At 41.3% G+C, this 26378-nt stretch overlaps 1 protein-coding gene across 3 annotated transcripts; it reads right to left on the bottom strand.

The window, feature by feature from the left end:
• Window positions 1-1142: 1142 nt before the first annotated feature.
• On the bottom strand, window positions 1143-13208 carry LOC147448484 (uncharacterized). 3 transcript variants are annotated; one of them, XM_086522390.1, is made up of 4 exons: window positions 3347-3861; window positions 3182-3248; window positions 2972-3072; window positions 2661-2858 (listed from the first exon to the last, which is right to left on the bottom strand). In XM_086522390.1, the coding sequence occupies exons 1-4, from the start codon at window positions 3563-3565 to the stop codon at window positions 2784-2786; spliced, it is 462 nt and encodes a 153-aa protein (XP_086378516.1). In that variant the 5' UTR covers window positions 3566-3861; the 3' UTR covers window positions 2661-2783. The 3 variants fall into 3 exon arrangements, 1 of the variants encoding a protein (XP_086378516.1); XR_015189497.1 differs by lacking the exons at window positions 2661-2858; window positions 2972-3072; window positions 3182-3248; window positions 3347-3861 and adding exons at window positions 1143-1230; window positions 12797-13208; XR_015189496.1 differs by lacking the exons at window positions 2661-2858; window positions 3182-3248; window positions 3347-3861 and adding an exon at window positions 12797-13208.
• Between the last annotated feature and the right edge of the window lie 13170 nt (window positions 13209-26378).

The raw sequence follows: 26378 nt of genomic DNA, 5'->3' as shown, positions 1-26378 counted from the left end.
GCTAAGGGTGAGTTAAAAACTAGCACAAAGGCCTACCTAAAGTATAGGCAGGGATGGTTGAGTAGAGCATGGATTTCCTTCCTCTTGAGCCTCTCATGCAATCTCTTTAAAAACTTTCAAAACCCACACAGTTGAGATTAATCTCGCCAATTAAAAGTAGGTTTAGTGAATTAGTGGCGAATAAGTTAAGATTTGTACACTACTTGCTTGCACAAAAAATAAACGTATGAAAAAGATGTATGCGTGACCTGACTTTCTATTGTTTTTGTGCTTCAATTCAAACTCTAGGTGGGTTATTGTCTATATTAGCACTAGGGCTTGTCCTAAGAATTTAATTGTTTTTGCCCAATTGTAGGCTATAGGGACCTTAAAATCACTCTTTGTTGCTCATATTATTTCGAGCACAGAAAAAGGTTTTAGGGATCTGAGACATATAGATACCCTTGAAGTCAAAAAACGACCACAAGGGGTGATAGAAGTAGATTTTTTCAAAAAGGGGCATCATCAATGGACTCAAAAGGAGGTTTTCACCCTAAAAAAACATGTCAAAGCGCAAAAATTAGCATAAAACTAAATGAGACATAGAAAAAAATATGAGCTGTTGGCAAAAACACTAAAAACAACATAACTTTTGCACAGGGACTCCAACTACGAAACTTTTTTTATATCAAAGCGAAGCGCTCACAAACTCCACAACTTCATATTCAAAGATTTTTGCAATTTTGAAGTTCAAGGGGTAAATTTTTTGAAGGGCTGTCAAAAGTTCTCCAAAAAAACTACTCTCTACGACTCAAATCGTTTTGAAACTAGAGAGAAATTTTTTGGGTAAAAAGAATCTCAAAGGGCATAAAAATTCATGTGACCACATAAATATACACTAATTTTGCATTTGGTGACTCGGGATAAACAAGTGATAAAATCAGAAGACCTTCAATTAGATTTTTGGATAAAACAAAACAAAAGCAAAAAAGAAGAGGTTAGCTAACAAATGAGTACTTAGTATGCATCTCTTAATAGAAAAAAAGAGTGTGGGAGGTGCGGGAGCAAGCTAGTTCACACATTACTTAGATCATTCTATGTAGAAGTTTCAAAAACAAGACATGGCTTTTTTTAATTGTTTTTCAAAAGAAGTGTGAATTAATAGCACCTGAATACTAAAGACTACTCACCTTGCATATGGCAACACCCGGAAAAAAACTTCTTCCAAACACTCGAAAAATCTTCGCCAACCTACAGATACAAAATTTTACTAGCAAATTGACTACATTAAATTTCTCTAGATTTTATAGGGTTTTTTTACAAGCAAATTTAAAATTTGAAGGTAAAACTAAAAAATTGTACATAAACCTAGGTTTTTTACAAGCATTGCTGCAAATGTGAGCTTGAGATTCGAGAACTTTGGAGCCTATGATTGACACACTCACCTCCAGGTGGAGGAGGTGAGATATGAATTAAGATAGTCCAAGGAGATAATTCGAGAGCTGGGCAGCACGGGAAGCTACTTAAGCGCCTAAAGCGGAGCGCGCTACATCTACACGCATGGATTTGGAGAGGGGTCGGGACTTGGAAGACGCCAAGTAGTGACACTGACAAGATAATAAGATACTACTTTTGCCTCCTTTGTTTAGGAGGGCGTGGACTCGAGGATTAATATCTCCCCCGCAATCTGTAGCCGTGACATGAATCAAGGATGCATGCAACTTTTTTAAAAGTGTGGGATAATGAGATGTGTGTCTCATTTTCCCCTTAAGCCTGCTACACCGCCCACATTGAATACTCCATACTCCCCTTATGTCATGTAATGGAGTTACAACTTGGATGACGATAGCTGGAAGGAAAGCCCAATATTATGCCCCAAGGTTCCCTGGATCATCATCACAAGATGACCGATGACCACTAGGTTGAGGAGCCGCTTCACTAGCTTGCTTGCGAATCACCATGGTAGGACAGTCTTGTCCTCATCCGCAAGCCACCCATGAGCAAGGGATTTATAGGCTGCCAGGGAAGAGCTTGCAAGAGAACAAGTGAGTGTCGCCTTTTGGCCATGCTGAAGTAGGAGTTTTTATCAAGAAACACAGTGTTGGACTTCATGTCCCTGCAAATTCTCCTGGTTAGCCACTCTTCTTGTTAAAAGCACAACCCTCGAGCTACTGCCCTGCATGCAATTTGCCTATGGTGTTGGCATGTCACCATCTGTTTCATCCCCTCTTCTCCATGAAGCCTATCATCTAAGCTTCCACCTTCTATATATTGGTACACTAACAACCTCTCGCCTACCTTCTGTAAGCTGGTACAGGCCGCTGCTGAAAAGCTGGTTACCCTCGCTCCGCACAAGGCTCTGCCCAATACTAGCTGAACTACGTCGGGACGTGGTGCACTCACGCAATCTACATGCCACACATCACATTTGCATTGAAATTGTAGGTACCACATGCCCCATACCAAGATTTGAAGGGATACAATATTCCTGCAAAATCCAATTTCAATAAGCACATCATCACCCTACAACTATTGATTTCTCAAGGATCAATGACTGAGTACTAATAATATGCAGCACAAGAAATAATGAGGGGATGCACTTCAAGATTCACCATATTCAGAAGAGTTGAGATATCCATCCATGAATATGTTGTGAGCATCAAAGAGAACCCATTCCCCAACTGAATAATTGTCTCGCAGCTCATCCAACATCTCGATTAGTCGCTTGTTGTGTGCTTGGACAATATTTGTCCATAGAGTGTTGCAATTATTCTCATCCAGCTCCTCATCATCATCCACGGAACTCAACGATCCCGAGAACAGCCTTTGGGGATGGCATTCATGAATATAAATGTCCTAGCTCCCAGTCCATACATTGCCTACTCAGCAGAACAACACTCATTAAATCAACTCAAGTAAGGTGCTTTTCCAAGCTTCTTGTGAAACACAATACACATGTATAGCTTAGATGCAACCTTGCCAGTTCTATTACCTGAAAGGCTACCTTCATTGCTGCATTAGTTGTTGTAACCATCGCTTTGATATCCAAAGAATCACCAAACTGATCCTTAGCTTCCTTACAATCATTATTCCCTGTTTCAAAAAAGTAGATCAAGTCCGGTAACAACTGCTTTAATCTCGCTTTTTGTTCAAGGCTTGGCCAGCAAGGGAGGAGAAAACAAAATGTCATTCTCAATGGCACCTGTTTTCTGAGCAATCCGATGAGGGAAAATTAATATACCATAGTGTCCACTTGATATGATGGTATCCTGAAAGTCTCGAAACTCATCAACTTGAACAAGAAGGCAAAACAGACCTCCACCGTTGTTGAGTTGGCTATCGTCAAGCCGCTTCAGGAAAACTTTACCCCGTGAGTGAAGTCCCGTGAGGGGGATAATTTTAAACCCCACATATCCACCTCCATCCGCCAGCTTCTCCCTCCATCTTGCCACCTTGCTACTGCCATCTCCCCAACGTCCTCCCCCCTCCCGCTCGTGGCCACACACCCATCAAATTTTCCTACGAAGGCAACCCACAGCTCGTCGTCTGCAGGGGTGCAGCGAAGTGCATTACAATGCAGTTGCATAGTGTGTGAGGGTCTCAAGGTGCGAAGACGTCGTCGGACTCCCCACGTCAAACGAGGAAGACATGTCAGAAAAGGGGAGGCTAGCAACCAACATTGCAGATTCCTCCAATCGAGATCAAAGGGTGTAGGAAGCTAGTGGACAACCATGAGTACGTCGCCAACTCATGTCTCTCGATTCTCGAGCTTACCTAAGCCATTGCTGTGCTTCATCAGTTTGCCCACTACCTATTAACTTCTCTATCTCACCGAAACAAGTTTCGTCTTTGTAATGAAGTATACGTTGTCTATTCCAACCAATAAAGAAAATTGTGCACTTTTAACAAGTTTCAACATGTGAAAGAACTTCTTAATATGAAAAGGTGAGTGAAAGAACTTCTCAATATGAAATGGTGATTCTTGAGATTTGTGGAACTTTTAAAGCTTTATCATTTAAATTTTAACCTCTAAGACTGTCAACCTTTCACGGCTTTCAAAAGAAGCTCAAAATCCTTTCTCTGATAAATGAGCATTCATTTTATATTTCAAAACTCAAGACATGTCCATCGTTAGATTTACACACTCTTCCTTTCAATGAGTGTCCACTATCTTATTTCAACCAATCAACATTTTTGGTCTATCAAAAAATGGTTAAAAATACAACTCAACTTTTTTTCTTATTTTAGGCAGCAAAAAGAGAAGGCAACGCTATAGCCTTTGTTCTTTGGGCAGGCCAAAAAGCTAGACGAAAGCAAAATTTTCAAGTTTCACTATCACCAAGAGACTCAAAAGGGTGGTTTTACTCTAGGGTGGTCCAAAGTCCAAAGAAAAACTTAGAGACCCAAAAAAAAAAAACACACTTTTTAATGGGTGACAGGAGTGGAATTTGGAAAAAACTGACATCATCAAGATACTCAAAGGGGTGGTTTCCCCCAAATAAGAGTAGCGAGGATCCAAAGTGCAAAAATAACTCGGACAAAAAACAATTTGAGCCATTCGGAGGTGATAGATGTCGAATTTGGCAAAATTGGTATCATCATTAAACTCAGAAAGGTGGTTTTATAGCTTTTTGCCGGGCGGAGGGGGGGGGGGGTGTTCCTTAAACTACAAAAAAGATCGAGAGCACAAAAATACATGCGTGGCAAAAAAACATTAGAGCACTTTTGACATGCAAATTGGGCCAAACTCACAATTGTAAGTAAATGTATTAAAATCTCCATAAAACATACATCCTTACCTCAAGCTCAAGGGGAGCCTTGAGGGATCGCTTAATACATTAAGAAGCTACAGAGTGCTTGTGACAAAGGCGAGCCATAAACCATATTCCCTTATACACCATTAGCGGTCATCATGACGAGGATAACATGATTCCACTCGTCTGAGTCCTTTTTTCCAATGGCCAAAATCGTTTCCTTGCTTTTTTAAATAATCTTTGAGAAGCTAGCTACTGATAGGTCTTTATCAAAAACTCGACGGTTCATGGTCTTCCACACTTGCTAAAAGTGACAGAATCTAACAGCTTGTGTACATATTAGCAATGCTTGGCTTTTCATCGCCCTCCCTCATAAGAACAAATCATTCTTGTAAAACCCTACCTTCTAGGTCCTTTGAACCTATTTGCATATCTTGCCTGCTAGGCCATGTATCGTTGAGCATTCCTTGAATAGGTGAGAGAGGTACTCACTTGACATTTTTCTGCCCAAGCATTTATATGAGCCAATGCCTCTTGCAAGAATCTTGCCACCTATCGGCAAAGCACCTCCCACAAAAAGATCTTCATTGATAGTAGCCACCCATCTAGATTCATGCCATTGCATGCCCCATAGCTTGTTGAGGGGGGAGTCATGATCATTAAAGTGAGGTATATACTCTTGATTTGCGGTTTATAGAAATGTCTGCTCTTGGGCCATCTCCACGCTTTCCACTCTAAATTAGACTCACATATCAGCATCAAGTAATTGTTTTCAGCCCCACAATAGCTCTGCTAATAAGAATCCTTTTAGTGCCATTGAGGTGAAACTGGGTAGCCAATTAGTTTGTATCCTTCCAGCTCTTACCGTTGTGTGTCCCAAAAATGGGCCAGGCGTAGGAGTCCTTTGTTATTAACCTTTCTGGCAATTTCTCTCTAGAATGGGTTCAATAGTTCTCTTCCTACTTTAGAGAGCTAAGGGGACTAGTGTGTAATAAAGTTTTGGAAATACCTGGTCATTTCTCCCCACTCCATTGTTTCTGCTTTGCTGACTATCAAAACTAGGGTACAACTAGGAGCCAAGGGCAAGGGGATATGGTTAAGGGGTCCTACTTGCAAGAGCCAAGGGCTATAAGTAGAGAGGTTGGGAGGAGATCAGTATGCATGTCCACCTGCAATCTCATATTGATATCAGAGCCTCAAGCTATTTTGGGAAATAGAGGGCGTAGTCCTCAAGGCTTTTTGCATGACTTGCATGCTCATGCAAGCCGTGGAGAAGGGGCCATGGAAGATGAAGCAAAGTTTGTTATGCGCGTGATTCGCCCCCTACACACACACAAGGTGGAAAGAGGACCTGCACCAAATTTCATGCTCTTGCTCTCTGCGGGTTTGTGCCAGCGTGGTGCTCATTTTTTGTTACTATAGGGAGGCCCAACTCGCCACGAAGCATGAGCTCTGTCTCTTGCTCAATCGGCGCTGCCAGCTACTCGACGTCATGGCCATGCTTGGGAGTTTTTTTTCCCACACAGGGGCCCCCAAGGCCACCATGTTTTGGCCCTAGCGTTTTTTTTAAAAACATAGGGAAAGTGCCCACGGGCCTTCCCCCTCAACCTTTCTCCTACCCTCAGCTACAAACCTGGCAAATGAACTAGTAGGAGCAACTTAAGGTGCGTGTACCATAGAGAATTTTTTGCAATTCTTGAAGCACAAGCTCTCTGAAATCTTTGAAATTTTTGAGACTTTCTACACATACTTTTTAATACCATTGATTCAACGAGCCAACGAGTCAACACTAGCAGTCTATTATTCTTAGTCAAGAGTTATTATTGCGGGGTTTGGATACAGGGCCATGCAAACGAAGTGCCATCAGCAAGCTTCTTTGCAACCTCAAGATGGTCTTGGGGTTCCTACAATGGTTTTCCCACATCTCTCAATCATGGCAAAGACAATCTTTTGATGACAAAGCTATATCCTTTGGCATGGAGCGCTCTCAACATGAAGATTTTCGCAAGGCTACGAACCAACATGCATGCAAAGTGTTCATAGCAAGGTGCATCAACGAAAAACAAACGGTCGTACAAAGGCTACAATATGCAAAAGATGGCCAAGGGCCGTTTCCTCACAAATTCAGCAAGGGAAATTACATGTGGCAAGGCCAATCAAAGTTGATACAAGTGCCCCAGTCAAATTTGTACAAGCACGAAGTATTATTCCGATGGTAGGGCAAGTCGGAATAAGGAATTCATGAGGTACGCGGTTAATTTTTCATCTTTCATTGAGAATATGGCATGCAGCAAAATCGTGTGCACTATACGCACTCAAAGCACACAAGCATGGTTTGTGACATTTATTATAAGCACCAAATCTTGCTAAATACATTATTAGCAAAGACCAAAGGTTGGTTTGAAGTCCACAATCAAGCATGGATTGAGTACGAAACAATTTCCATCAGAAGCATGCATGGCTTCTCTAGAGTGCCTTGATAGAGCACACTCAGTAGAGGTTAAATTTTGATGCAACGGCAAAGCCAATTGAAAATGTTTTAGATTCTCAAGAGGATTGGCACGTCATGTTGCTAGACTTGATGAAGGATGTAAAGCTGCTAGGCAGGACTGACTAATTTCCACCTCTCATAAAAGCCGGCGGATAATACTTACCATGAGGAACCATTGGACCATTTCAAGTACATTTTGTGAGTGTAATCAAGATGTACATCAATTGCACGTACATTTATGATTCTCAATACGGTGTGATATTTGACATGGTCGCCCAGTTGAAAATGTTTGACGAGGTCGATTCTCTTTTGACATGATATCTATATATTGACATAAGCATTTGTTGTCTATGAGCACAAAAGCATGTATGTGAAGCAAGGCTTTGCTTACAGCGTCTTGCATTGAGGGTTGCAAAGTTTGGAATATGCTATCAGCATACGAACTTGGGGGACTTTGCAATGTGTCTGCAGATTATTTCACTAGGTGTTAGTATGACCCAAGTCGAGAGGGTTCACAAGATACATCCAACTGCTCTTTTTCAAAATCCATGTCTATGAGCCAGATTCCATGATAGATACTAACATCAAGCTGAAACTAACTCTCAAGCGAGATTTTGCTTCTAGATCCAACAAGCCACAAGTGTGTGACAAGATTTAAAACTTCAAGTTCTTCTTGTTTTTTTGTATTTTAAACTTTATTTTGCAAAAGACTTCCTGATGTGCAAAGCAAAGTGCTTTGACAGTTTTAATGCAAAGCAATGCTGCTCACCTATGTCATAGTACTACCCATTGACTTGGGATCAAGGGCAATGGCACTTAGGTTTGGGATTTTGGCAATGTAGGGATATAACCTCACATTTTATGTGTGACATCATCAAATTGGGATGTATCCATGCCAATACAGATTGTGCAAGGCACTTCTAGTATTGGCTAAGACCATCATTGTAACCAAGGGCTTCCACTTTCCTTTTCTGTGTCGCATGCATGACGTGCCAGTCAAGTGGGATTTATTGCCCTCAATTAGTTGTTTATGCTTCCGCTATAGCACCAACTACTCTATCAAGGACACAATAAGATATTGAATGTTTAAAATGATTTGAACAAACAAACTTCATTCATGGGCGAAGTAACATAATGGGGTCAATCTAGTACGGTCATTACCACATACAAGGTAGGTGGGTCAAGTTGTGGCTTATATATTTTGTTGCGTCTCTGTGAGAGAGCATTATACAAGATGATTGTTGTATGCTTATAAGATAAGCTACAAGATAGGCATAGTATGCACAGAAGCATACACATGCACCACACACACCACAATAGGTTAAGGGACTTTCGTCAACCAACATGCTCTCTCTCTCTCTCTCTCTCTCTCTCTCTCTCTCTCTCTCTCTCTCTCTCTCGGAATAAAGAAATTAGGCATGTTTTCACTAACAACTTCTAAGTTGATATGGTAAAAGGAAGGGCTACAAGCCATCTATTTTGTAATCCATCAATAATTGCTCTAAAGATCAGACAGATTTACCCAGTTGAGTACCCATTGACTCTAATGGACAAACAAGACTCTTTCCATTAATGATGTTTTGGGTGTCACTTTAGCACTACATACTTCTAGTGCAAAGATCAAGTTGATTTTTTAATGATCTTAAACTCGTGAAGGCTTATCTATAACACGGTGTATAGATGAGGCAAAGCGTTTTAGAGAGCACGGCTATCCACAAGAACCCAGGGTTATAGACTTTTTAGTTTACCACTGATCCAGTTGTGAAAAAGATTCCAACTTGAGAGGAACTCTTGTTTTGACTATAGCATTGGCTGTGTCTTTATGAGCAGAGTTTTTTGGGGTATGACCCTCGTTGTGATTGGATAAGTGTTGCTAGTCATTTATTGGCCTCTTCACATTATGCTTTCAAGGAAAGAAGTTCTCCATCTTCCAAGGATTTGGATTGGCACGATCTAACCAAGGGGTTCGGATTTCCATGGCAAGACCCATGGTCATCAGCTAGTATTCATTTGTTTTCACTAATCTCTACTTTTAGTGTTCAACAGGTCACGAAGATTTTGATACTGTATCTTTGAGGGTTGAAGATTATACTTGACCACCAGGTAAGTATAAGATCTTTTTCACCTCATCGTAAGTATATGAATTGATTCATTTTCATTCCAAATAAGTTTGGTTACGCTTTGAAAGTGGGATGCAATTGCAAGCATGCTTTCATCCACTTTTCTCTTCGTGAGAAGGTCATGTACAAGCATGAAATTTTAGGAAAGAAGTGTTTTAAGTATTGTTTTGACAACCTGTCACTTTCTCTCTTAGATGTTCATTAGCGTACCATGAAGGGTTCGCTCCCTATTGCAACACTTATAGACCTACATGATGGCAAGGTTTGTTTGGCATATGTTGCTAGTCACAAGGTGTGCAACATGGTCTAAGAACTCATGGAGTTTGGTTGTTTCCAATTACCTCCACACACAAGTACTTACTGGATGTCATTTTTCTTAATATCCCTCTTTGAGACATATTCCACATGTGGAGAATATGAGTCTCTGGGAATTGACACCGGTGGCTATTTCATAATGATGTGTCACAACAGTGTCCTAGGTGTTGGTCACATCCGTTAATTAAACCATTTTGAGCAGATAGTATTAGAAGCAATTTCAGTGGCCAAAATTTTTTGGATACTAAGTACAGATTTGTTGAGTTTACAAGTATTGTAAACAGCATTGACAGATGGTTTTTTACATATATAGCACGGCTATGTTCAGTTAATGAAAATGTTTCATTGTTGGTACATAGATGTGATTGATTTTTCACCTTCTATAATGGTCCAATTTTTGATGCAAGGTTTTCACTTAGTTACCATGGAAAGCCTGGTCATGAAAATGCAAGTTTGGATAGGATTGTGTTAAATGCATGCACACTAAGTGTTATGGACCCTAGTGTTTAACACAAACTTGTTTGGAATGATAAGCAAAATCATGAACATGATAGCTTATGAAGCATATTGCACCATAGGTGCAATTTTTCTATGAGATTTTATGTGGATCCATCAACTACCATGTGAGCTCGGTATGGGTGTTTGTCGATAGATTTTCTAAAGTGTATACATATATTTCAATCAATTCACTCTCTAACCAAGTTGGTTGATCACGATCTGTATAGCTTATATGGATTGCACCAGAATTTTGTAGTAATTGAGCACCCATGTTTTACCAGTCATTTTTGGGCGACTGTCTGTAAACGATTGGGGAGAAAACAACACCAATAATGACTACCACTCGTCTAAAGACAGATGGACAGTTGGCAATTATTTACCTAGTGCTAAAGGATATGCTAAGAGCACGTTAGCCAGAAGCAACCCAACTTGCAAGTATTTACCTAATGCTAAAGGATATGCTAAGAGCATATGTTAGTGATAAGCAACCCAACTAGCAAAGATAACCTTTCTAGTTTGATTTTTTCTCATCATGATGCAAAGAATGTTGCGAGGACTAGGTTTAGTCCTTGGATGCTATTGTCATATTTTCAACCTTGATCACCAGTTATAGTGGTGTTGCCTATTGATAGAAACGACATCAAGTCAAGCACTTAGTATACGCTGACGAGTTATGTCTGCAAGTCACTTTCATGGAAAGTCGAGAAGAGGTATTCTTGCATGTTCCAATATTTTTAGAAAGTCTAAAACCTGGTCATTCATTTAGACTCCTCTTAGTTGTGATGACTCATTTAAAGTACTCAAGTGAGTTATAAATTGTGTCTACACACTATCATATATTCATCCAATTTTGGATACGAGCAATTTGCAAAGGGACAACAATGTGGAAAATCAAGATGTTTTCTCTTGGTTTCGTTGAACCTCCTAGTGCAACATGTATCATTCAAATGGATAGTTGGCTTCAATGCCACTATGGAAAATATTAGTGTTCTTATGAAGATATCTCCACTTTTGTTTTTGAGGAAGAAAACCCTTCTCCAAGGGTGAGGAATGTCAAGACAAGGGTACGGCTAGGAGATACAAAAAATATATCTGAAAAATATATTTTCTTCCCTCACTCCTTTGGATTATGTCAATAGCTTAAAAATGTGTACTAGTGATTTCAAAAAAATGTGTAGCTTAGAAATATGTGATAGCGATTTCGATTGAATGTGATAATCCTCGTGATGCTTACTCCATAGGAAGTTTTTTGCTCTCTACTCAATCTCCAACCACACCACACCAACATTACATGATGTCAAAGCTATGACATGCCTTGAAATTTTCACTCTTGTCACAAACAGAGAAAAAATCCACAACTTTTCAAATTGCTAGTTAATGTTTGATGGGCTCTAGAAGCTAAAGCTTGAACTATATTACTCCATACTTCCCACCTTAGTACTTGTCACATTATCATACTTTATATAATGATTAAGTTTATCCTTCCCAAATTAATATTGGGTTTGGAAATCTACCTAATGATTAATGTGCTATGTACTTGTAATGAAAACCACACTTCACCTAATAGAAAAGCACAATCCCCCTCTTGATTAATGGATTTTGAAAGATACCACACAAACCACATGTAAATAATGGTTTCCAAATCTCACTTTCACAGGCACACACATCCACAAACACACATAGCAAAGGCAAAGGTGTAGCCAAAACAAACTTTACACTCACTCACACACATCAAAGTCAATTTTATAATAAAATAGGTAGTAAAGACCATGATGTTAATCATTAAAGAAGCATTGTTCGCACAAATACATCGATGCATAGCCAAATCAAAATTCAATCCATAAGACTTGCTTTCATGTAGGCAAACAATGGATAGCTTGTGTTATGCATGCCAAAGTTGCTTGTGGGGGTGGCATGGTTTGGCTTGGCATTGCAACAACCTCCTCCTCTAGAAAGTTGATGCCAAAATCAAGCCATGTGTTATGGAAGATGCAAAAAATTGCAATTACCTTTAGCAAACCGGGTCGGGAGTTGGTGTAGGTAAGCCCACATTTCCTTCAAGCAATCAAGTGTGCACTCCACAACAATCTATGTGCTAGTGAGCTTGTAATTGAAGTGCTACATATTTTCATCATCTTCCACCCTTGCAAATGGTGGAAGTGCTACATATCATCGCCATCTTCCATCACTGCAAATGGAATGGCCATCCAAGGCATGTTTAGGTAGCCACCATTGGCTGGAATGTATTCATGGATTCGATGTTGGTCATGCACTATAGGTGCGCCATTGAACATAGTCCTTACTTTGGCTTTATGATAAAGAGAAGAATTTTGAAGAACACATTGTGGTGTTCTCTAAGGGTGATCGAGTAGGCATCGGACCTTTAGCTGTGAGAGAGATGAGATAGAGGAGGAGAAAAAGAGAGAAATATTGCAATGGATACCCAATTGAGCACCAAATCTATTGAATATGTTAAAATATGTACAAGAAATGAATAATTCGATCCCTAGTAGACATCTTCTGTAAATAAAGTCGTGAAAAAACATTAATTCTAGCAACCTTGGGCTCTCATTGGTGGAGAGTTAAAAAATTTGAATTTCCATATCCTTCTTCATATCAAGAGAGAGAAAGGATTGAACCTCTTTGTGCTCCATGAACCAAAGACCCCTAAAAGCAAGAGAGCCAAAGAGACGGAGTCCAAACCAATTACCCAGCTTCCCTCTTCTATTCTTTGTTCCCCGTCATGCTCCACCTTCAAGCTAGAAAACACACAGAATTTTTTTCCTTGTCAGCCTTTTTATCACATCTGAGAAAGAGAGCACAACAAAACTTTGTTCTTCTTCTCTTGATATCTTGAAAAGACTTAATAACTTCTTTTAGAGAAAGAGAACTACAAGCTTCTTCTTTTTTGAAAGACGGAGAGAATGAGGGAAGCATTCTTCTGGAAAGAGCAAGAGAGACCACACGCGAAAGGCCTCCCCAATTCCTACTCCTCTTTCCCTTCCACACTTCCCTGCTTGGTCCCCTATTTATTCACCCAAAAATCCTATAAAAAAGAACCTCTTTCTTCCCAATTCCTACTCCTCTTTCCCCTTCCACACTTCCCTAATCGGTCCCCTATTTATTCCCCAAAAACTCCTATTAAAAAAAACCTCTTTCTTCCTTTCTCTCCCGTGATCCTTGCTTCCTCTACTCATAAAGAAAGCCTTTTTTTCCGCTCGAGATCTCCTACAATACCCTTCAAAATATTTTTAAATTTTTGCATGGCATTAGCATTGGCTTCAACTTACACTTTATCATGCAACCTCGTGACTATCCACCAACCAACCACTTTCACCCACCACATGCCCCTAGCGAGGTTGCTAGTGGTCCCAAACTTTAGCTCCATGTGTGAGCCTTAAGGGCCTTTCATAAAGGTAGTCGATGTGGCGTGCCTGAGTCTGAACATCCCAACAAGGGGCTGCAAGAGCAAGCAAGATCTTTGGCCTCCATCACAAGTAGCAACAATCATTGTCGTTTGTCGGAGCTCCAATAGTGCGCCATCTCGCAACACGTGCATGGGACTACCACCATGGTCAATGAGATCCTGAGCTCCCAAGATCCTCACACCTAGTTTGTAAAGTCTCCATTTTGCTTATATACTGCAAGAATCCCATGTAGTCTATCGCATGTGAGATTAAACCTTGTCTACGTGGCTTCTATAAGTGAGAACCCCCTTTAAAGCTTCAAAAGCCACACAAAATTGACCCTATGTTTAGTGATTTGGTCCTAACTTGCTCAATCTAAGCCCACAACAATCCCGACTTGTTCTCTATCCACATCCCCAACATTGATTTTGGTATGCAAGCCGCCAAAGTGCCACCGGTCGCATTGAATTGGTATGCATGCAAGGTTTCCTAAACCTATAAATCCCACATAAGTGACCCGTTTTGGATTCTATCAATCCTAGACTCAAACTCTAACAATTTTGCATTGTTCTTTGCATAAATCACATTTGACCCACCATATGCAACCGAATTTGGCACATACACCAACACCGAACTATACCAAAAAGTGCAAAATTGCTCAAATGGCTTTTGATTCCTGATTTTCTCACTATGCCCTTAAAACAGCATGACAACATATATAATTGCATATGCCTAACAGGCCACATCACATTGAGAAAGCGCATTTCACTATTGATGATAGCTTGCAAACACATAGAGTGATTCTTATTTCAATTGTACTAGTATGTATGACACTTGCCGTCGGGTAGTTCCATGTTGACATGAGTCAAATCAATGGCACCATGGCAGTTAGGAAAGCCCTACTTCGAGCAAACCATTCCCTCAAGGGCTTTTAACATCGCATGCACAAATTGATGAGACACCTTGGTTACAGAAGAACAACCGACCTTGAAATGCTAACAATCAAATGCAATGGCCCTCCAACCCAAAAATTGGTATAACACCATTGCCACTTTAGAAAGATTGCGGCTAGGATTAGCCTCCAAGATTTGCCTTGGAATCGACCGTTGTTGAAAATCCCCAGACACGAGATTGTAAACAAATTGACATGGAATGCTAACATTCTCCTCAAGTTGAAGGTCATTTCCTACCATAAATTGAAGAAATGTTTGCCAAAAGTAGCAGCTTCGGGCCTCACGTTGTCAAGAAGTGTGCAGTGTGGCTAGAAAAGAGTCGAGTCTCTGACTATGAATGTTTGTAGCAAAATCAAAGGAATCGGCAAACTATGGAAGCAAAAGAAACACTCACAACGAGAAAAACTCCAACCATGAAATCGTCACTCTAGAAAACAACAAATATCAACTCAAAGCTCTTGTGTGTGATGATTTGATGTAGCCTCGCTCCAAATTGCACAAATCACCCTGATAAAAACCCTAAATTCATGCTTCAATTCTTTCTTGTGACCATTTTATGGGAGCTTCAGAACTTCATTAGACAAGCCCAAGTGATTATTTGAAGAGGGGAAATGCTAATTGGTGGCCTTATAGCCTCGAACACAGGGTGGAGACAGCACAAGACTGCACTAGCACCTTCTCTCGCAATGGTTGTATCTCCTTTCTTAGATGTCCAAATGAGTTCATTCTTGGCTCCATAAACTCATTCTCAACTTGAGCAAGGATGTCGCTATCGTTGATGTGGCATTTTGAGCTCTTTTATGCTAATTTTGAGCTATTAATGGCCATTTTTAGCCCAAAAATGCCCTTTTCATCCATAAAATGCCCACATGAGCTAAGAAAAAATCCTAAAATTGTGGAAAAATCCTGTTGAACTCAAATTTCATGTTGAAATTTATTTTTCCACTTGGAAAGCATTTTGGACACATTTTTTTACGACCACGTATGAAACCTACTATTTTTTGTTGGCATCGCCCGCATTGAACTTTCTAGGAAAAACGAGCGTGCCACTTCGGAAAACTTGACATTTGTACTTTTTTAAACCAAATTAGGCATATTTTAATGTGATTAAACATGGATCATTGCCACATCTACGGCCTCGTCTCCCCGGTAAGGTATGTACATGACTAGGACCATGGCATCCGTTTTTGCATATATCACACTATATACATAATAGCTCTTGGTCCCACATAACAAAATGCATAAGAAGTGAGGTGAAAATTTATCAAAATGCACCTCAGCATGACAGCATACCACACACCAGTTGTTGCTACCTCCTTTTTATGCCGAACATGGCACGCTCACGTGCATATGGCAAGCGTCGCATGCACCATAGCATACGTAAGTAAATCCTTCATGTTCGTCAAACTCACCTATGTTCAAACAAAAAATGGTGGGCATGGCCATCTCAAAGAGAATCAAACTATGCTAAATTTCAACATTAACTGCCATGACCATACCCACAAGAGCCTTGGCAGTTATGTGGTCATGTCTGCATTATGCTACGTATGAGTGTGTGCTTGTATTTTGGAGAGAGAGAGAGAGAGAGAGAGAGAGAGAGAGAGAGAGAGAGAGAGAAGCTACCCGATGGTTGAAATGTGTGTGTGTGTGTGTGTGTGTGTGTGTGTGTGTGTGTGTGTGTGTGAAGAGAGGTAGAGAGAGCACATATGACATCCCAATGATGGGAGAGAGGGAGAGTAGTAGCTAGTGCAAGGCATGTAGTAGTTGACTATGATATTGTGGAAGGAGAGAGAAAGTGAAAATAAATCTTGCATGCACCTAGACATCACCACTCAACTGCATATTTGTTTGCCTTATGTAACTACGCCAATAATTTGAAAGGCCTTTTATATGGCCCCGAGCCCCCATCCACTTTATTGGCCTATATGGCCAACCTCTAAAAGAATTTGGTTGTTGGTTATTTCGTTAGCATAAAATTTGGATTCAAATCCTTTCTCTCTCATTATGCCACATGGATATGTCCTTTTTTGCCTACTTCAAGTGTTTGAGTGCTTTATTTATGGCCGCTTGCTGTTTTAGTAATATCAAATCTCTCTCTCTCTCTCTCTCTCTCTCTCTCTCAACCCTAGCCCCAACGTCCTCCTCAGTCCCCCCTGGGCGAGGGGTTGCCCTTGGGGGAGGCGTTAAGCCTCACCTTAGCCCCCCTCAACATTGAGATCTCCTTCTGTGCACACCCCACAGCCCAAGCGCAACCTAGTTTGGCTTCACGAAGTTCTGTACGACTATGGTTGAAGCCCTGCGAAGTTCTGTATGGGCCTAATTCGGCCTTGTAAAGCTCTGTACGACCTCGATTCTCGGCCCTGTGCAGCTCTATGCGGCACTGGTTTGGCTGCGAAGCTCTGTACGGCCCTAGTTTGGCCTTGCGAAGCACTTGGTTTGCATTCTTTCTATCATACCCACCCAACCCAAGCCCAAGTGCACCCTGGTGTCGGTTTGGCTCCTGCAGACCTGCATCAAATCCGTTCGGTGACCTCAAGAATTTTGTTAGCATTTGAAGTTTTTTAGGGCTTTTGAAGAGCATGTTCTCACCAAAGCCTCCAACAAGCGAGAAGATGGCGACCAACAGCCCCAAAAAATCGGGGAGAGCACGTAGCTTTGCCGCTGTCCTCGCAGCTCCGAGCAAACAGATCACATCGGGCAATTGCAAGCTGTCCTCGACATGGTCATGGAAGAAAACCACGACCTCAAAGCGTGCCTTAGCACGCTTGAGGCACGATTTGACTCCATGATCGGCCTCACAACGGACAAGGTGAAGGAAGTTGAAGAAAAGGTCACTCAAGTTCACACGATCGCACTCGCCAAAGTGGAAACTTGTGTGAAGACAGAACTGCGGGAACGTCAGCTTCAAGAAGAGAATGCCCTCAAGCTTCCCATTGGAGGGCTGCCCCAAGCATGGGATGAGTGCCAACAAGACTTCTGCAAATTAATCGACCTCCTCAATAAAACTCTTAAGCCGGTCCATGTCGACTACGATGCGGTAGAATGTATCGTCAACAAGTTCAACACCAAGCGCACACCTAGTGGACATGCCATTCTTGAATTCAAAGACAAAGAGGAACGGCTTCGATTATTCCAACAATCGCGTATTCTTAGAGACACCGGGTTTTGGATCGCCGAAGAACTCACCCTAACACAAGTCAAGCACAAAGGTGAAGAGTTGAAAAAAGTGCGTGAAGTACGAGCCAAAGGCAAGTGGGCAATAGGCCATCATTCAGGAGTTTCGACTCCTAAACCGGCCCCTACCCCTGCCCCATAGGACTCCCCTTAGGCTTTTCTTTTTCTTTTGATGGACCCTCAGTCCCTAACTGATATGTATCGATTGCCCTCACTTGAAAGAAGTGATTGTAGTGTTTTGTTTTTGGTCCCATGGGTCATAACTGACCTCCATGGACGATAATTCAATCTCTCTCTCTCTCTCTCTCTCTCCCTCTCTCCCATTACTGGTTTGTTCCATAGAGTGGCAACAACATTATTAACAAATTCATGGAAGAAGCAATATTTGCTATTTAGTCTAGCATAAACAAGAAGAGCTTGATGAGGAGTCAAAAGCAACAAGTTTTTCTTTTTTGGCTGGTGGACTAAAAGTCTATGCTCAGAGATCCACAATAGTGGGCTATTTCAAAAACAATGGGTTACTTCAAAAAGACACATGTTCTAGGAGTGCATGTTGGTGAAAAGTTCTTGATGGACGTCCTAAAATTTTGACATAGCTATGAGAGTAATCAAAATGATGCCATCATCTGAAAATTTCATGGAAGAAGTGTTATTCTCTACACAACTCAAGCATAGACAAGAAGAGCATGATGAGGAGTCAAAAGCAAAGAGTTTTTCCTTTCTAGCTAGACTATAAGATTGTGCTCAAAAGAAGGATCCTACCAAGTCAGTAGTATACACACTAAGCTTGGCTACTTCACAAGGACGAATTTGTAGGGAGTACATTGGTCATGTGTATGCCAAATATGGTACCCTAACAAAACCACGAGAAGTTCTTGATGCACTTAACGTCCAGGATGCCATCACTTTGGAACATGATGATTGCAGGATATGCCCAACATGATTGATTGTGACAAGGAAGTAGTGTCCTTTTTTTATCGGATACAAAGGGAAGGCCTCACTTCAAATGCAATCAACTATGCTTGCACCTTGAATGCATGTGGCCTTATGCAAGATAAGGGAAAATTCATGATCCCTTGTTGCTGCTTCTTCCACAATGCAAGCTTTTTCAAACAACAAAGTTGTGCTTTTTTCTAATGGCCCTCCTCTACTAAATATATTCTATGCAATCTCTCTCCCTTCCTCCCTCCATCCCGTTGATCAGGAAGAAGGGGTCTCACTTTCCATCACGGCCTTCTTGGAATAATCACAGGATATGCGCAAGATGGCTGTGTCAAGGAAAGGACAAGTCCATCACTACTGGATCACATATTGTCAAGGTAAGAGACAACATTCTCTCTCTCTCTCTCTCTCTCTCTCTCTATATATATATATATATATATATATATATATATATATGTGTGTGTGTGTGTGTGTGTGTGTGTGTGTGTGTGTGTATAGATATATATGTGTGTGTGTATATGTGTGTGTGTGTGTGTGTGTGTGTGTGTGTGTGTGTGTGTGTGTGTGTGTATGTGTATGTGTATATGTATACATATACATACACACACACACACATATATATATGTATGTATGTATATAAATCTCTCTCTCTCTCTCTCTCTCTCTCTCTCTCTCTCTCTCTCAAACACACACACACACACACACACACACATGCACACATGCACGCACATTGGTATTGTGTCCATAGAGAGGTGGAAACTCCACTAACAACTCTAGGGAAGAACAATAGTTGTGAGACAAATCAAGCATAGATAGGAAGAGCATGATGAGGAGTCAAAATCATGGCTATGGCAAGGAAGCTCCGGGCTATTTTAACCAAATACGAAGCGAAAGCATTTCTTCAATTGCATTGATACACACTTGCACCTTGAAGGTTGCTCTGACATGGTTGAGAGAATTCTCAATGAGTTAGTCAAAGACTATTGGAGAATGATGTTGTGCTTAGCACTGCTTTGGTTGATATGTATGCCAAATGTGGTGCCCTTATCGAAACATGTGAAGTTTTTGATGGGCATAATCTTTGAAATGTCAGCACTTGAAGTGGGTTGATCATAGGATATGTGCAACATGGCCGTGTCAAGGAAGCTCTTTGTTGTTTTAACCAGTTGCAAAGTGAGGGTTTCTCGCCATACAAAGTCTCTGAGAGTGCTATTGTAGAGGATATACCCAACAAGACAAAAGTTCCAAGTTTTTTTTGTTGGATGCAATGCAAGGTTGTGCTTGGAAATGCTTTGGCAATGCTTTGGTCAATATGTATGTCAAATATGGTGCTCTCATGAAACATGAAAACTTCTTGATGGATATTATCTTGAGAATGTCCATCAATTGGAGTGTGTTGATCATTGTGGATATGTACAACATGGTTGTGGCAAGGAATCTCTGTGTTGTTTTAAAGAGATGCAAAGTGAGGGTTTCTTGCCATACTACATCGCTTGGTGTGCTCTTGTAGGGGATACGCCCAATAAGAGGAAGCTCTAAATTGATTTTGTTGGATGCAACATGAGGTTGTGCTTGGCACTGCTTTGGTGATGCTTTAATCAATATGCATGCCAAATGTGGTGCCTGTTAAATCTATGGCATCTCAAGTGAGTGGCCTAATGTGATCCCAATATTTATTTTGCCTTTAGGTATTTATTTTACATATTTTTCAAAGTCTGGGTAGGGAAATTTTCTAAGGAGAGTATATAAGCACCACCTTGCCCCCATCGTATAATCATCAATTTATTGCCAAGGTTGGTTGGTTTAGCGGTATCTCTCTCTCATGTATTCTCCCCATTGTTCTACGCTTCTGCATCATCGAATTTGACGTGGTATCAAAGCTTTAGCTCATTGATCTTGGGAGACGGCATTTAAAAGAAGAAGGCTCTTGGCATTTCTGGTCTCTACAAGTTCATTGCTGAATGCGGTTGCAATCGGCTATAAGTTGCTGCGGTTTAAAACGCAATGTATCGCCATCAGTTTTTACCTCTCTCTGGGTGCATTTTGAAACAAGGGAGACATGCAATTTTTTGGAAGCCTAATTGATATGCTTCAAGGTGGAGGGACCCAAAGGGGTGTCAATTTCGATCGGCTGCTCTTGGTGAGTGCATCTTTTGCTGCAACAAAATTAGCCATCGTCAGTGTTAGCATCTTGAGACACTTGGGAAAGTTTGAGCATCCAGTTATATTGCACCTTGAGATGCCACACAACAATGGAGGCTAGATCGTCTTCAAAAGCTAACGGTAGGTAAAGTCTGCTCAAAGTGGCATTTTTGAGTCGTTCTCCTTGCTACAACTCTTTGGTTGCTTTTTCTGAGACGTAGGCAATATTGGCAGCAAGATGCGGCATTTTTGGCATGGCTTCTTTTGGAGGTTTTTGAGACACTTTGCAGAGAAGGCTTTATGGTAGCCAATGCAAGTTCATGGTGACCAACAACTGCCTTTAATATTCCAAGGGAAGAGCCATTTTTGCGGTCTTGAACTTCCAATGGAATTTCAAAATTCAATGAGCTTGAGCCCCTTTTGGATATCATCTTGGAAGTTCCCCATTGCTTGTTCCTACACAACTTCGCCTTCAATGAAGAACCACCACCAACACCAACTATCAGCTATGGAAAGTGGATCGACTAGTTTTGAGTTAGCGGCCTATGCACAAGCGAAGTTCTCAAGGAAGCCTTCAAATTGTTTGGCTCAAGCTTGTGAAGCCAAAATCAAATATACAAGCCCACTAGAGGAGAGGCACAAAGGCAAGCTTAGCAAGGATTGTAGTACTTGTACTCAATTAGCTACCTTGGTACCCACGAGATTTGGTCGCCACTGTTATAAAAGCAAGAAGACACTTTGTTTGGCTTGGGAATGCAAAGATAAAAGCAAAAGGCGGGAAATCACAAGAGACCAAAGGCAAAGGCAAGCTACACAGAGATAACAATGATAAAGATTTGATGGAGGATATTGACATGGCACTTGTGGTGGCACCCACAATGGCCACCACAACACCAGATTTCTAGTCAGTTGGTGATTTCTACAACTAGCTTCAGCCACAGAGAGGTTCGTGAGTGATAGAGAGGAGCAAAATGATGCTCCCTACAAATGATGTGGACCCTTGTGTTGGAGTTCAAGTTATTGGTGTTTGAGCCCATAGCTAAGGCACATGCATCTAGAAAGGATCCAATCAGACGTATCTAAAACACTATGGTGGATGAGTGCACCAATTCATTGTTGTTGGCCTATTTATGGATAGAGTGTGTTTCAAAGTTCATTGTTTGGAAAGTCTGGACGTGATGTATTTACAGTTCACGAATGGAGATTCTTGGACGTAGTGTGGTCCACAATTAAATTTTCTATAAGACAACTGATGTTGAAGATGGCCTTCTTCTAATGTATAGATTTGAGGATATCAAAACCAAGGTGTATCCAACAATCCAAGGCCTTTTGTTGGGCTGTCCATGGAAGCTTATTCATCAACTTGGTCTCACTATTTATGTCCACTATAAGTTGAAAAGAGGGTGTTAAAGTTATGGCATCTCAAGTGCATGGCCCAATGTGATCCCAACATTTATTTTGGCTTTACGTAATTCTTTTACTTACTTGTCAAAGTTTGGGTAGGGAAATTTGCCAGGTTAGTATATAAGCACCACCTTGCCCCCATTGTATAATCGTCAATACATTGCCAAGGTTAGTTGATTCAACAATCTCTCTCTCTCTCTCTCTCTCTCTCTCTCTCTCTCTCTCTCTCTCTCTCTCTCTCTCTCTTATTCTCCCATTGCTCCAAGCTTCCGCATCGTCGACTTTGAAAGTGCCCTCACAAAAACATGAAAAGTTGTTTATGGGTATAATCTCCTGAATGTCATCGTAGGATACGTGCAACGTGGTTGTGGCAAATAAACTTTGTGCCATATTCAACCAAGCGAACTAAGGGTTCTCACCATACAAAGTCTCTTGGAGTGCTCTTATAGAGAATATACCAAGCAAGAAAAAGCTATAAATTGTTTATGAAGGATGCAACACGAGGTTGTGCTTAGCGTTGCTTTGATGGAGATACCAACCATCCACAAAGCAAGGGTAGCTTGAGGGGCTTTGAACCGTTATAGTGGGAGGCAACCTGAGAGAACCTCCCCAATTTCAATCACATTTCTCTCAATATGCTCACTTTAGTCTATTGGATGAGGCTCAAATGCGTTTTGATAGGATGCTTGAAAAATATGGCAATGTACCAAACAAAGAACACTACATTGGCATGGTTGACCATTTCAAGTGGCAAGGAATTCTGACAAAGCTACAAGAGTTATCACCTCAATTGGCCTTTGAGCATTCAATAGCGTTAGAAAAATGTAATGTTGCAACATGTGCTAATGAGTAATGCTTATGCAGTTGTTGGCATGCATGAGATGACACAAAACATTGAATGTACAAGGATTAAGAATGGTACTCAAAAGCAGTAAGGACATAGTTGTCAGACTAATGCAAGTGAAAAGGCTCAATGATTTGTTGATGAAGATACCAAATATTCACAAGGTAGACAAATGTAGTTCCACGAGACCACAGTCATGTTGGTCCCCCACCACTCCAAAAGGAGCCCTTTCGGATCTTTCATACTAAAGCTTGGTGATGCAGCTTCAACCTTCCCATTAGCCACTCTGCCTCCACTATCATGTTTACTTGCAACAGTGAGGCTATACAGAAGGTTGAATGCAACTTGTATGCATCGATGAGAGACATTCAATCGTGCTGTGAGTAAGGACTACCTTTTTTTATCTTAGACACTAAGAATGCAGTGAATGACATGCTAAAAGTTGCATGCTACCATGGGGATGGCACATTCCCATGTATTATAATAATTTTGGGGAGGAATGCACAAACTCTCCCATGCAAGAAAACTTGCTTTTTTTTAACAGAAAAATGGAACAACAAAGGAATTGATGTTTTGTATGATTACAAACATTGAGCGTGACAGAACTCTGTTAGCCCTCACGGACACCCTATCACCTTCGAGGACAGACGCCTTATTATTTATTTGATTGAGTCATGGACCAGGCTTGTCAACCCAATAGGTGTATAGGTGATCGCCCATTAGAGGCGCACCACTTATATTATTTTTACAGTAGTTGTGCAACGACCGACCACTATGGGCGCCCATGTGTGAATGGGTCAAGCACTTATAAAAGGTCCATTTGACACAAAAATACTCATTCTTTCATAAGAAGTGCTCTTGTTCCATATCCGTCTCCTTCTCCTTCATGTCCTCATGTGTGTGTGTGTGTGTGTGTGTGTGTGTGTGTGTGTGTGTGTGTGTGTGTGTGTGTGTGTGTGTGTGTGTGTGTGTGTGTGTGTGTGTGTGATCGAGCATTGCGGCTGCATCGACGACGGCTCCTTCTTCTTTGCAGCACAGGATCCTTCACGACGAAAGCATTGAGCGGTGAGTGACACCATTTTTTCTTTGAGCTTGCCATGACTGTCTAGTTGTATGCTTGCAGCCTTTTGAGGCTTACACACAGTGCACAGGCAAGTTCCCAGCCTCCGACACGTGTAGAAAAGTACACATTTTTGGCACCACTGTTGGGGACTGCCTTGCATTAAGCTTGAGGAGCACTCAGTGCTACCTCTGAAAGCCTTTCTTCCATCTGTTTTCAGGTTTTGTCTGAGTTTGTGTAGACCTACTAAGTGACTGTAAAGCGCAGGTTTAGCAGGTTTGTAAGAATTTGTTAGTGTTAAAATGTGCAGGTTTTTTGTAATTTGCTAAGCTCTATAATGTGCATTAGTTAGTGTAGGTAGTGATAAGGTTGATTGTACTGTGAGTGTGCAGTGTATTGTGTTAGACTGTGTGCGAGCAAAGGTAATTAGTGTTAATTAGCTGTATTAGTTGCAAAGAGGTTAGATAGAGCTACACAGAGCTGCTGTGTGTGCATGTGAGCTTGACACCCACGCACAGTATTATTTACTGAAAAAAAGATTTTTTGAAAAAAGTGTTTTTTGCAAAAAAAAATTAAAAAAATGCTCGAGATATCTAAGACTAAAAAGAAAATTAAAACAAACTTATCTTAAAAGGAAGGATCGAGATCATTCCCCCAAGCCCCAAGCCCGAGCGTAGGCCCAGGCCTCAGTCCTCATTCTCATGATATATTATACACACTACTTTATATATAAAGACTAGGACCTCAAGTGAAGGGAGGGCATGTGGGACAAGTTCCTCAAGTCCTCCACCATCCCCTTCACACTCACCCTTTGGACTTACTAATTATATCCCTCTTCCCACCTAGGAAAAGACTATTTTTAGGACTCTGAGGTCTTTACGTAGCCGAATTGGGGGCTATAAAGCACGGCATGTCCCTCTAGCCAAGATGCTTGTTTTGAGCTATCACACACCGTATTCCGTGGCTTGGTTAGAAAAAAGGACCATAAAAGCAAAAAAATGATAGTAAATTTGAGTTGCAACCATCGAAAAGACTAGGTGAGTAGCCTTCACGGGCACTCACCAACACTTCTAGAGTGTTGAGGTCACATGCACCTATGCTCTGGTCTTGTGCTAGAGGACGAGCACGTAGAGAGTGTCTCCATTTACGCGGCACTCATTATTCCTCCACCTTAAGCTCTAGGCCCTCAGTGGGAACCCAAGATAGTACCACTCGGGACCCACATATTGCATCTAGTGACTCTTCCTCTAACTACGACATCATGGAAGGTTACCTGATGCGTAATCCCTAAAGTTCAAGCCAAGACATGCATGCCATGGGCCCACGATCCGGGCTGAGCGTGCTTAGCCGCTTGAAGAAAACTTTTAGTAGAGCCACTCGCTTCGAAGATGGAGCTAACAATGTAAATGAAGGGGGTGGGGAAGTAAATTCACCATTCATGACCAACGTAGACACCATGCTCCTAGAGAGTGTACACGTGAATACTCCATCCACTGCACCCCCTGACTCTTCAGAGCTATTCTCCTTCGAGGTTATATTACCTGATGGTAGAAGCCTTGCCAAAGTGCAAGAGGTTGAGCGATTTATCATTGTGGCTAGGGAAAAGGAAATCGAGAGCCTACGCAAGGCAGAGAAACGGAGATATCTTAAGGCAAAGGCCCCTATGTCAACATCCATGCTAGTCGAGCAATCGAGTGCTCCTAGATTAGCAACCACTAACAACCCATAGACAGTCACATTGCATCTAGTTCAAAGGACACCCCTAGCACCTCAATCCTAGATGGATCGTTTCTAAATAAGAATTGGGAGTATGAACTACAAATGGAAACTCTAACCGACCTATACATAGGTCACACATATCACATGATTTGGTTAGATGTCCTACAATCCACAACGGGTGCTACTACCGTAGACGATCAACAACAAAGAGTTTGTGATATCATCCATAGGGTTATTGAGCTGGAGAGGCAGAACAAAGGGAACCACATGCCTTCAACGGGTCTCATAAGATTCTTGGATACAAGGAAGGCTAAGCAACCAACCTTATCGCAAATGGAGACTCCCTCGGTAAGTTCGATAGATCCTACATATGTTGTTTCTCCAGCGGTCTCTATACACTCTGAGCCCACAAGTGATAGCTTTACCTTTTCAAGTTTAGCTCATCTCTCTCTTGATGACACCAGGATGACATAACAAAAAATACGCCATGGACCTCATTTGTTAGTAAAGCATCGCTACATGGTATCCCAATGCCTGCAATAGTACCTACAACATAGTTTCAACAACTTATGCCCC

This window comes from Adiantum capillus-veneris, chromosome 10, assembly GCF_014529385.1.
Source record: "Adiantum capillus-veneris isolate H3 chromosome 10, ASM1452938v2, whole genome shotgun sequence".
Lineage (NCBI taxonomy): Eukaryota > Viridiplantae > Streptophyta > Polypodiopsida > Polypodiales > Pteridaceae > Adiantum > Adiantum capillus-veneris.
The sequence above is the reverse complement of the archived record's forward strand: the minus strand, read 5'-3'. Positions and strand labels throughout refer to the sequence as shown.

Bases quoted from the DNA above. Each gene is read 5' to 3' on its own strand.
- LOC147448484 (XM_086522390.1), bottom strand. From the start codon at position 3,565: ATGCAACTGCATTGTAATGCACTTCGCTGCACCCCTGCAGACGACGAG. The intron at 3,249-3,346 runs GTAAAGTTTTCC...CGAGACTTTCAG, and splicing joins CACGGGACTTCACTCACGGG to GATACCATCATATCAAGTGG. The intron at 3,073-3,181 runs GTGCCATTGAGA...TTTTTGAAACAG, and splicing joins TCGGATTGCTCAGAAAACAG to GGAATAATGATTGTAAGGAA.